Raw genomic sequence first — 12,924 nt, 5'->3', positions numbered from 1 at the left:
AAAAGTGGTGATGGAACGAATCGGATCTACTGCTGAACGAACACGACAACTAGGAGGAGTAAAAGAATTGCTGAAACAAGAAGAGGTGAAATTCCTGGACAACCAGAGGTAGGAGAAAGAGAAAATCAAAGAAATGAAAATCCAATTGGACCTCAGCATATACAAGATTAGAACAATGATATTGATTACGATCGAGTGAGTGTTCATACTGCACGAACGAATTTTACAGATTAAGAGGAACAAAGAACTAGAGACGCAGGAAGGATTGAAGAAAATATGACAATTGCAGAACTTAGACAAAGATTGATTTCACAACGGCGAAGAGAAGAAGAAGAGCGTGCGAAATTGATACGTCAGAATGATGATCTAAGAGAAGAGAATCTTAAATTACAAGAACATAGATCAAGAAGCGCTATGCGATCAAGATCTAGGGCAAGCAGAAGTTCATCAAGACGAAGTCAATATAATCAAAAAGATGCTAGGCGAGAGCAACCTTTAGATAATATTGATGAGAACTTACAGGTAGGTGATAATTTACAAGATCAACGTGATGAGAGACGCATAGAATATGACCGATACGAGCAACCGCGTGAGCATTATCACCGACAAGAAGGTCAAAGGAACAACAGACGTCAAGATGCAGGCGAGCGATATCGCACACACTATGAGTCAAGTAATGATGAAGAAAATGATCCAGAACAAGGAAGAATTATATTACATGGTAGAGAAATATTGAGAGATCAATATGCATGCGAAGAAGAGGATGAAAAAAATAATTCTATTCGTGACCGTATGAGAGATGAAAGAGAAAGGCGTAAGCGAAGAAGAAAAGAAGCTGAAGAACGAGAGATCCAAGAGGCCATGCGACAGAATAATCATGAGAATAGATTGAGGAAAGCGAGATTAAAAAGACCTGTGCGACAAGATTTAGATCAAAATATGAGTGAAAGAATTCTTAGAGAAATGGCAGGGCTAAGAGAAATGATGATTGCGCGAAGAAATGGTGGAAGGAGACAGCTAGAGGAAGCAGTAGAGGAAGCTGGAAAACATCCTTTTCTAGGCAAATCCAAAGTGAAATAATAACACCTAAATGCAATTTACCAGTATTCACAAGTATATTTGATGGAAGTACATGTGCAGTACAACACATAAAAGCTTATAGTCGATCTCTGTTGCAATGGGAAGAGAATGATGCAGTGTTGTGTAAGTATTTCCCTGCTAGCATGACAGGGGACGCCTTGCAATGGTTTGAAGGGTTTCCAGTAGGAACCATTCGATCATTTCGTCATTTACAGAACGTCTTTTTAGGACAATATATCAGTAATAATATGTCAAAAGCAGACTATTTCCTTCAGTGCGGAGGAAACACCAGGAGAAGGAGAACCACATGAATTTCCACTAGTGGTGAGGTTAGGGGTTAATCCGAAGGCTAAAGTAGAGGATAAAGAAGAAGATGAAGTGAGTACTTGGGCTATAAATATAATACTCATATATCCTGGGAGTTCTGTTGATATTCTCTTTTATCATACATACAAGACTATGGGTGGGAGAGATGACGAATTAATTCCTTCAACTTATAAAATTTACGGCTTTAATGGTGCTGCGAATAAGCCAAAATTAATGAGAAGTGACAATGAAAATTCCTCTACAAAGTCTTCCAACAGAAATTGTATTCTGTGTTGTTGATGTCGAATCACCTTATAATGCTTTGATTGGGAGACCATGGCTGCATAGTATCTTGGATGTGGCTTCGACATTCCATCAATGCATAAAGTTTCCTTTACCTCAAGGTCTTAGCATAATAAGGGCAGATACAAATGAAGGAAGAAACCGTCAGGAAATTGATATTGACAAGTGCGTAGAGCGAGAATGCAAACGAAGAAATTGGAAGAAGCAAATCAAAGAGGTGAAATATTAATGGTGGATGTAGTGTCTAAAGGTGCAAAAACAGATGAGCAGTGTAATGAAGCAAAATCTTCTGCGAATAATAATATCGAACGATCTAGAAAGATTATTTCTAAAGAAGGAGAATGAATGCAGAGACAGAAGTTGTGTTTTCAAGAAAGAAGTGAAATGTGCGACGATTCTCGCACAGAGGAGAACGAAGAAATCATGCGAAATAATATTTTGAGAAGCATATGCGACCTTCAAGAGATGCAAAAGATGAAAGAAGCAAGTGAATAGTATGAAAGGCGCAAATGTTTTTCTTCATGAGTAAGAAATTAATAAGAATTCTATGTACTAGAGTCGTATAACTCAAGAATAAGAATGGAATGAAAAATTCTATTTTCATATGATGATATCATATCAAGAGAAGGCAAATATAAGTCATAATAATAAGACCTTAATAGAAGGCAACATAAATAAAAGCTCTAATTAGGGAGGCTAGGCATCCGAATGTGGCGTGCAACCTAGTTCGCATAAATGCAAGAGGCAAAAAGTAAGACCTATCGCACGTCATATTCGGGGAAAACCTGGTAAGCATGACTCAAGGGAAAGCTACATCGACCTTGGAACTTGAGTCATGGAGATTTGGGGTGAGAAAAACGAAAATGCCCATCTAGGAAAGACACCTAAATCGAAACATTGGGGTAATAAGATCTCTCCTGAGGAGTGTAGAAACTCGATCTGCAGGGCTCCGAGGTACACGGTTGAGTCAAGAGTGCCCGGGGCGTCTGGAGCGTACCTTTTCACTCTTGAAAAGTCCTGACTATGATGCACTCGGTCCGAAGATACCCCACTTAGGGTGCAGTCTCGTAACCATAAACCTAATCGGTGGAGGGATAAGAGACTGCGAAATCAACTGGTTGTTGTATTACCGGATGGGAGGAGCCAACCTTAACCCGATAGAGGTAAGATTCCTTGAAGGGGAAACCAGGGGGAAGATAAGGAAGGCACCCTCCATTAGGGAGCTGAATTGTATCAAAAGACGTAAATGTCATGAGGCTTTTTACTCATGGGAGTATTAAGGTTTGTCATATTTACGCATAAGAGACCTGAAGAGGTAATAATACAATAAAAAGATAAGGCGAGATCAATGGGTCGATACACTACAGTGTAAAGACGTCCTACGATTTCGTCGCACAAGAATAAAGAAATTTTTGGGCAAAATAAGACCTTTAATTAGGAAGGCAAAATAAGACCCCGCGATAAAAATATGCTAACTTTGTTTTGCAGGAAAATGAATACGCTGCGAATAACTTCGTATTAGGACGGCATTATGTTCATCAGCCTATCAATATGTGACAACTAACATAGGCAAGAATGGGGATGCAAACATAAGGGGAATATTATTTTCCACATTTGATAGTCTCATGCACGTGCGAGAAAGAATGACATTTTAAAGAGTGTTAAAGCTATGTGCGAATACAAGTATAAATCAAAGGGAACATATATAAAAGGTGCAAAGATTAATACTCAAAAAGATGCTCATTCCAAAAGACATGTTCATTCCAAGAAACATGAACATATACAAGAGGCAGAAAAAGAATTTACAAACAAGTGAAGAATGACAAATTTTTATCTTCATCATTTCGCTCGGCCTCAAAATCACTTACTTCTTCTTCGTATTCTTCTTCACTATCAGAAATATCAGGAACAACTTAATTGGGGGGAACGTCTGCAAATATATACTTAGAGAGAGGAATAACATTATCAACACAAACTTTCTTAACGTTTGCATCACGAGCGCGAGTGGCATCTTTGCCATTATTCGAAACAGTAAGGATGTAATTCTTCTTTAATTTATGATATTTAGAGTTGCGAGCAGATAATTACATCTCTAATTCTTCAATCTTCTCAAGATAGTTTTTTTCTTTCTCTGTGAAGAATAAATAAGCAAGTTAGAGTTAAAAAAAGATATCATCCTCAAGAAATGACAAGTATGACAGAGCAACAAATGACCTTCATGATTGGAAATAATGTCTTTAACCAGTGCAGAATGTTCAGATTGAAGCCTCACGTTTACAGCTAAACCCTGCCTAGCATCATTCAGAACCCTAGCAGCCCAACTAAATTCAGCTTCACTTTCTATAAGAAGTTTAGAGCGGATTAGATTTCTTTCCTCAATAAGTGTGTTCTTTTCGCTCATTCACGTTCAACTTGAACTTTAAGGACAGTTTCTTGGAATTTTTTTAGTGCCTTCGCACCCTTGAGAGCAACCTCATCTTTTTCACTAATGAGTTTGTTCTTCCTTGCTTCCAAAATCTGAATTGTATCTTTATTCTCATGAGATGACGTCTGAAGTTATTGAGTGTGGTCAATAGGGGTCTATGATCCATTCTAAGAGCAGTATACTTCAGTTTTAATTCTTCCAAACTAAGATTATCAAATACTTTGGTATGATAATTGTTTAAAGAAGAATTGAGATGTTCTAAAAGAGTTTCCTCATCGGGAAAATTAGATGCCTCATCAGAAAGGTTATAAATTTCTGCGAATATAGAAAAATAGGAAGTGCGAATTATCACATAAAGCAAGGAAAGTGGGAATGATAAAAATTACGTACCAATAAGTCCATCATTTTTTCTCGGATTTCTCGAATACGCTCGGAATTGGAAGAATTTTCAGCTTTAAGTTTGGCATTCTCTCCCTTCAGGTTGAGGAGTTTCCTTTGGTAATCTGAGGAAACCACATAATATAAGCGAGATACCTGCGAAAATATAAGGAAGGTATTATGAAATAAAAAGAAAGAATAGAAGTAATAATTAAACAAAGTGCGAAGATGTGAACATTACCATAGAACCAAGTGCATATTGGAAACTTGGGGTTATTACTGAAGCAGCTCCGCGAAGAGATGGATCATCCATAATGGGAGCATCGCAGACTTTAGAAACTATTCCAAAAGTGCATTGTAATTCATCATCATTAATAGCTGACCTTGTATCAGAGAAAAGGGTAGATAAATATTTCATGGAGGAGGAGATCGATGGATCTTCAGAAGTAAGAATATCATCATCGTCGGATTTAGGACTTGAAGAAGGGTCAAATTCTTTACGCTTCTTGAAAATATCCGAAGAAGACGTTTTGGATGAAGATTTAGATACAGGTTTCTTGGTTTGATTCATAGCTTTAACCATAGTTTTAACACCCGAAGTTTCAACCTGCGCGAATAACCAAGATAAGTAACATATGCAACAATATTGTTAAAATTAGAGAAAGAATGTTCCTTACTTCGATATTCTGCGAAGATGACACATCGTGCGAAGTCTTGGCCCTCTTAGCCATATTCTTTGACTTAACAATCTGGAATTGAAGGAGTACGAAAATAAGAAACAAAGAAAATAAAGCTATGCGAAATTTAGAATACTTAATTCTGCGAAAATCTCATACCGCTTTCTTATTTTCATCTTCGGACAAAGATAGTTTCTAAGGCTGATAAGCAGAAAATTTCTCAGGTAGGGGAAGATTGCAACCATCAACGGCTTTTCTTGACACATAAGGACCTTCTAAGATTACAGTGCAATTAATCCAATATATGTCATTGGACCTGTGAGCAGTACTATTGGATTTGTCGTTCCAATCTACATCTCGCATAATCTTCTCGTCATTGGAAATGCCATCCTTTCTTCTTAAGCGAATGGCCCACTTGGTTGATTCATTCTTCATGATCGCAACATAGTAGTGTTTGAAGAAGTTATCAAGAATATAATCAACAGGATCGATAGCTTTATCACGGAACAATTCATTTCGTACTTCATAAGAATAAGAAGTTCCTAATCCTGCTGCGCGACGCGAATATTCCAAATTTATTCTAATAGCATCACCACTCAGCTAAAATATTCCCCGTGAGAATCGATTATCAACCAGAATTTCGTAGAACAAGGGGATTTCTGGATTATACAATGGGATAGGAAGATTATTCAGAAGTTGTCCTAGTGATACGATAATCTTCTGATTAGTCCATTGTACGTAATTGATTAACTCAAGATTGAGTTTGGATGAATAATCAAAATCAGAAGGAAGGGAAAGCGAATAACCTCTGGTATCAAATTCTTTTTTGAGTTTGGTGAGTTATATCTCCATCTTTTTGCCAGCAAGAGCTATTGTAAGAATGGGAATGGTGGGTTTATAAGTAAAAAAAAAATCTTGATCAAGATCAAATCAGTGAAATTGAGATTAGGTTATAAGGAAAAGAGGGGAAAACGCGGAGAACAATAAAGAAAATAGGGAAGAGATGATAGACTGTAAAAAAAATAAAATAAGATGATGATGAAGAAAATTGCAGCAACAGGTGAAAAAGAAAGAAGAAGTAAAAAGAAGAAAGAAGAGATGAAGGAATATATATAAGAAGATTTACTCTCGTTTCCCGAGGTTTATTTCATTTAATGCGAAGAATAAACGGATAGAAAGGAGCGGTTATAAGGACGTGTCAGATAATGAGTGGTCAAGAAGACACGCGTAAATTAGGAAAGCTCAGATTCCGGAAGTGTATCGCAAGGCAGAATATGAAAAGTTGAACATGTGCGATAATTTAGGATGGAGATTTCTCATATCACTCACTTTATAAAGAGAACGAAATGAGAAGAGGCAAAATGTAGGAGTGGAATATCGCACATTCATTATGAATGCGAAACAAAGATCATCTAACACAAGCGAAGATCATCGCACATAGAAAAGTTGAGATGACGTATTTGATGATGTCAGTATAGTCATGAGTAAAGTGTGATGATCTGTGCGAAGTATAAAGTGCGCGAAGTTGAGTGAATGTATATGAGCGATTATAATGCAAAGTGATTCCAAAAATAGGGATCTATTAGCTGTCATCCACTATGTAAAATCCTATATAAAGGGAAGGGCTATCATGTAATGAGAGAGATCCCAGAGATTGTGTTAGACAAGAAATTAGGAGAGAGAAAGTTTATTTGGATATCAAGTAAAGCCTTTGATTATCTTGTATCCGACTTAAGATTCTAATAAGTAAATGAATAATTTTCACTATGATTTCATAGTATATTGTTAGATTCTTGTATGGATGTGGTTTTAGTAGGATTTTCTGCAACTACAAATACAGAAGAAAAGAAAATTCTCGGAGGGCCTGATATACGTGAGTTCTGGCAAAGAGAAAGGAAAGTCAGAAGAATGGAAAATTCTCGACGACCAGAGTATCCGTGATTCTGTCCGAAGGAAAATCAAAAGTCAGGTAAATTTATTTCTCACGGAGGGAGAAGTGTCCGTGGAAGTTTGGTCGAGAAACTAAAAATCCCGTAACTTTTAAAACTCACTGAGGCATGAGTATTCGTGATTCTGACGGGAGAAAACTGAAACTCAGGGAAAAAAATATTTCACGGAGAGTAGTCTGTCCGCGGGAAAGAAGGTGAAGACTAGGGTATGTTGTTGGTTCTCTACATCCGACAATGGTACAATGCATGCTTAAGACTTAATGGGTACGGCCAAACTTTGGAAGTGGGGTTGCTTGGTGCGATTTTGGCAAGATTGGAGACCATTTGACCGAGATTTAGTGCACGGGCGCAACTACAATTTGGATATATATATATATATATATAATAAGAGAATTTCTATCTTTTTATCTGGAATCAAGCCACTGGAGAGGAGAACTCAGGAGAAGAAAAGCTAGGGTTTTGGAGCGATTCATCACCGTAACTATTGCTTTTCTATTTTATCATATGAAACTCATGGGTTTTGCTAGTACCATGAGTAGATAAACTTCTAAGTGATTGGGTATGAATTCTAAGTTCTAGACATGATTTGAGTTATTATATAAATCTATTTTGAAGTTCTTCACATGATTATTGATTGTTCATACTAATTAGAGCAATTATGATTGATTGATAGATTTTTTAGGTGGCCAACTGAATTAATTTGTTAATTCAATCAAATGCTAGTATTGAGTTAGGAGATAATTAATAGTCGAATAATCCATACAAAAGTAGAGAACACAAGACCTTGCAGAGGGATTCTGTGTAGCAATTTTGTGTATAAACAACACTAGAAAGAGGACCTTGAGCTAAGAGTCTAACTACTAGGATGAATCTATAATTCCCAAAGGTAAAGCATTCAAACAAATTACACCTTGAGTGAGCTACTACTAGGTGGTTTCGACAAATAGAATCTGATATTGGAGAGCTTCCGTACCCAGTGATATAAGGAATTTATGGGATATCACTGAGCTAGATGTTATTCCACGGTTGGTAATAATTTGTGATTAATTGTATTAATGGATGAATATAATAACTTGATGCCGGTTTAGTAACGAAGAAGGATTCCCTCATCATATTTCTCTCCATTGCTTGCAAACTTAATTATTTTCACTGATTTATTATTTATTTAGCTTTTAAAATCTACAACAAAACCTCTCATTGTGACATTTTTGACAACTAAATCTCCCTGATCTTCGTGGGAACGAACTTGACTTCCATTATATTATTTTTAATTGAGTGAAAATAAGATATTAATTTGATTGCACGTACGACACGCATCACTAAGTACTTTTTAGATCTATAGACATATAAAAGTATGTCATTTTTTTAGATTCTGGATGATATTGATTTCAGATAAATCACATTGATGGTATCTTCTCTAATAACTTCGGGGATGTTTTGACACTTTGTTGAATTTCATACCTTATAATTTCTCTTTGATTTGGTAGGCCGACACCCAAAGACTATTCTTCCAGGTTCCTTCTTACTTCACTTAATCATTTGACAGTACATGACCATTCTAACACAACCCAAATGTTTGATAAAATTCCAAGCATATCCATAAATTTCCATTGCAGATGAGTAAACAATGATCTCGACGAGCGTACGCATTCATATTGGAAAAATTCCATTGGGGTTTCGTCATATATAATGATATATTTCGGTGGAACATGTGGTGGAATAAACTTTCATTAGACTGCTTCCTAAACTTTCATTTAGGTATTTATTTTGCAACGGGTTAGACCCCAAACTCTCTAATACAAGGGAGCATGATAACCAAATCCCTGCCCTCTCCTATATAAGGGAGCATGAGAACCATCGAACTATCTGATGTCTTTTTAAAAAATAATTCGCTAGAAATATGGATTGAACATGTGACCTTGTGGTTAATAACCACACACTCCAACCAGCTGAGCTATTCCATCTTTGCTAAAATCTCAAAGATATATTTTAGCAACGATGTAACCATTTGAAGTGAATGCATGTTGCAATATGCAGCTAATATTATATATGCGTCCCTTGATTAAAGGATGGATCACGATGCATGATTTACATGTGTCCTCTATAAATATAGTTTCACAAATAGAAATAAGAAAAAAATGTTTCTTTGGCATCATGTGTATCATATAAACAACAAATTTTAAGGTTGATTTTGTAGCAACTTCTGTCAAAATTTCTCAATTTGATCTAATTTTATTGGTAAAAGTAAATGCAATTTTGAGAAAAATATAGAAGATAAAATTTACCCTATTTTGGATTCTTAGATATTGCTGATCTGGTAGAAGTACACTATTCTCATCTAAAAGATTTAGCTCGCCTATTTTATCAGTCAATATCTTCTTATGTCATATGACAGAACCGAATTCCTGCAAACCCCACACCTTGATGAAAAACTTCAGATTTTTCAGTTTGAGAAAAACTATAGTGCTTATATTTTGTTGTAATATTTAAACTAATTGTGCTTTTTCGCAAGGAAATCTTTCATCATCATTGACGAGAACTTCATGATCTTTTTTATGTTTTCTTAATAAAATTTTCAAAAATACTTCAAAGACCGGCCATAAAACATCAAAAAAAAACAACAACTGAAAAGACACAAAAAATAACCCCTACTGATTTTAAAGATATGAGTCAGGCCCACTAAACCATCAATAAAATATGCGAGAGTCGATTTTTTTTCTTTATTTCGAGACTTTTATTCTACGTTTTGTTTAGAGGAACTGTAAATTTCATCATATTTTTTTATTTTAGATTCTTTCTAGACCTATAGACATAAAAATTTGTCATTATTTTTACATACTAGATGACATTGATTTCAAATAAATCACTGCGTATACATATATCTCACCATCAGACACGTGTATATAGAAAGATACGTGGAAAGCATGCAGGCCAAGACATCAAAATACGATGCACTACGGAACACCAAATAAACCCCAAGGAGTTACTTTATCTCATCCCCAAAAGAAGCTAAGATCAACGGTGGAGAGAAAGTTAGCTGACACGGACGTGACAGGGGCAGGAGACACTTGTCTGACACGAGCAGGCATCTCAACTACCCTCATTAAACACTCTGAGCAGTATACGTGTCGATCAACCCGTGGGACGAGCGAGGATGTCTCTGCGTGATCAAGTGGCAAACGCAGACCTCTGCGTGATGGACACAAGACACTAGAAGATAAGGTTCCAACGGCCTTCAGAGAGGGGTCCCACACTCTAACCCTATAAATATCCCCTCTCCACCAAGAGGAAAGGGGATCGGAAAAATTAGGAAGGGAAGGAGAGAGAGATTTCGAGTGTAAGTTAATCTTTTAGAAGAGAAAATACATGTAAGCCCAAAAGTCATTCGAATACTCTTGTAACCGTGAAGAACATAGTGAAACAACAAACCCCGTGGACGTAGGCCTTAGTGCTGAACCACGTAAACCTCGGTCTTGTTTATATTTCAGCACTTTATATTTGCCTAACCTCATGGATCTTTACTTGTATGTATTGTTTCCTTTGTTTTTACCTATATCCCGTGCGCAAACGCCCCGCATGGAGTTGTTAGATGAGGCTGTGATAAACCCGAAGGTTTTGAGCCAAGGAATCAACACTAAGATATCATCATCACAAATCGCTCTAGATTACGATGATTGGTTGTGAGCATTCGGATGCCTTCGTGATTTGAGTGTTCACAATCACATTAATGGTATCTTCTCTATCCCGGGGGATATTTTGACAATTTGTAGAGTTTCCGACCTTGCAATTTCTCTTTGTTTTAGTAGGCCAACACCCAAACACTATTCTTCCTGGTTCTTGCTTACTTCACATATTCATTTGAAAGTACAAGACCATGCCAACACAGCCCAAATGTTTGATACAAGTCCAAGCAATATCCATAAATTTCTACTATAGCCGGAGAAAAATGATCTCGACCAACATACGCATTCATATTGGCGAAATTCCCTCGAGGTTTCGATATATACATTGACATCTTTCGGTGTAACATGTGGTGGAATTGTTTTAAACTCAGGTCAACAAAATCAACTTTACTTTCGGGTCCAAAAAGAGGATGTATGCTTCATTTTGCAACCATCTTTAGTAGTTTTTTGTTTTGTTTTTGTAGCATAGAACAGTGTACCCTAGATTACTCCATAAATCTTTTATTTAGGAATTTTTTAGTAGTTTTTTTTAAATATAAAAAAAAAGAGGGCCCATGGACAATTTCCTAAACTTTCTTCTTGGGATTTTTTTCTTGCAACGGGTTCGAATCCTAACCTCTTATGAGAGGGAGAATGAGACTATTAGATGTCTCTCTAAAATAAGAATCCGCTAAAAACAAGGATTGATGTCTTTATGCAAAATAATTCGCTATAAACAGGGATTGAACCGATTGAACCTGTGACCTTGTGGTTAACAGCCACACGCTCTAACCAGCTGAGCTATTCCAGCTTTGTCAAAATCTCAACATGATTATCAAACGTGAATGCATATTCGTGAAAGCGTATAAAAACATGTATCATCTAAACAACAAATTTTGAGGTTGATTTTAGTGGAACTTCTGTCAAAAAATTTCAATTTATTTTAGTTTTATCGGTAAAAATAACCGCTAATTTGTGGAAAATACAATACGTAAACTTTACCGTATTTTGGACTCTTAGCTCTTGTTGATTTGGTAGAAGTACATTGTTTTCCTCCAAAGATTCAACTTGCCTATCTTATCTATCAACATCTTTTTATCTCGTATGATAGAACCGATTTCCTGTAAACTTCAGATTTTCTCAGTTTAAGATAAAAATACAGTTCTTTCGCTTCTGCTGTAATATTTACCACTGTAATAAACTAATTGTATCTTTTTCACCTGTAAATCTTTGACAAAAACTTTACGATCTCTTTTATGTTTTCTTAATAAATTTTCAAAAATTCTTCAACGATCGACCATAAAACATCAAAAGAAAAAAGAATACACTATAAGACACAAAAGATAATCCCATGCTAGTTTAAAGATAAGAGTCAGGTCTTCGAGACCACCAGTGAAATATGTGAGACTCAAATTTTTAATTTTATTTTAGGGATTTTATCCTCGGTATCGTTTAGAAAGACAGTAAATTTTTGTCCCCTATTTTTTCAAGATTTTTATAGACACGTAAAAGTTTCTCATTTCGTCCAGCTCTCAAATAATCACACATCCAAACACGGCCTAAACTTAATAATACCTTGACATAGTAAATTGTGTTGGTAATTCTCTATATAATAACAGAGTTTTTTAAAGCGTTCTCATTCACCGGAGCTCCACGTTGATTCTAGCTCGTGGTTAATTCTGGCCCCGCCATTTATTTTCTTTTAGTAATAAATTATTGCATTTAAACCAATAAAATTCAGGAAGATATTATTTTTCTAAAAATAATATAACTAAATCTTGAAAAATCTTCTTACCTCAAATAACAAAATCTTTAAAATATCATAAAATGCCAAAAATATATCAATCCGCGATTTCATCATGATAATCAACAAAATAAATCACAACATCCACGATTTCATCATGATCAATCGAATGATCATCACCTGATGAGAAAATAATGTCAAATGTCCAGTGTCCGTTTACATTGTTAAAAAATATAATTTTCCTAATTACATCCCAAACTATCAATTAAATCGGGGAAAAAAAGATTCTAAAAAAAACCTGAATAGCCCATTTATGAATCTCTTTTCCGCAAAACTTGATTATCCCGATCGTGAACCTCTTTTCCGCAAATCTTTATTGGTGGTCCTGCACAACAGTTGG

General features: G+C 35.9%; 1 protein-coding gene across 1 annotated transcript; it reads left to right on the top strand.

The window, feature by feature from the left end:
• The first annotated feature begins 276 nt into the window (after window positions 1-276).
• On the top strand, window positions 277-1,080 carry LOC113315884 (inner centromere protein-like). The gene has a single exon (XM_026564127.1). It carries the CDS (start codon window positions 277-279, stop codon window positions 1,078-1,080), a length of 804 nt encoding a protein of 267 aa, XP_026419912.1.
• Window positions 1,081-12,924: the final 11,844 nt, after the last annotated feature.

The sequence above is a fragment of the Papaver somniferum genome, chromosome 10, assembly GCF_003573695.1.
Source record: "Papaver somniferum cultivar HN1 chromosome 10, ASM357369v1, whole genome shotgun sequence".
Lineage (NCBI taxonomy): Eukaryota > Viridiplantae > Streptophyta > Magnoliopsida > Ranunculales > Papaveraceae > Papaver > Papaver somniferum.
This window is presented reverse-complemented; position numbering and strand designations above follow the sequence as displayed.

Bases quoted from the DNA above. Each gene is read 5' to 3' on its own strand.
- LOC113315884 (XM_026564127.1), top strand. From the start codon at position 277: ATGACAATTGCAGAACTTAGACAAAGATTGATTTCACAACGGCGAAGA.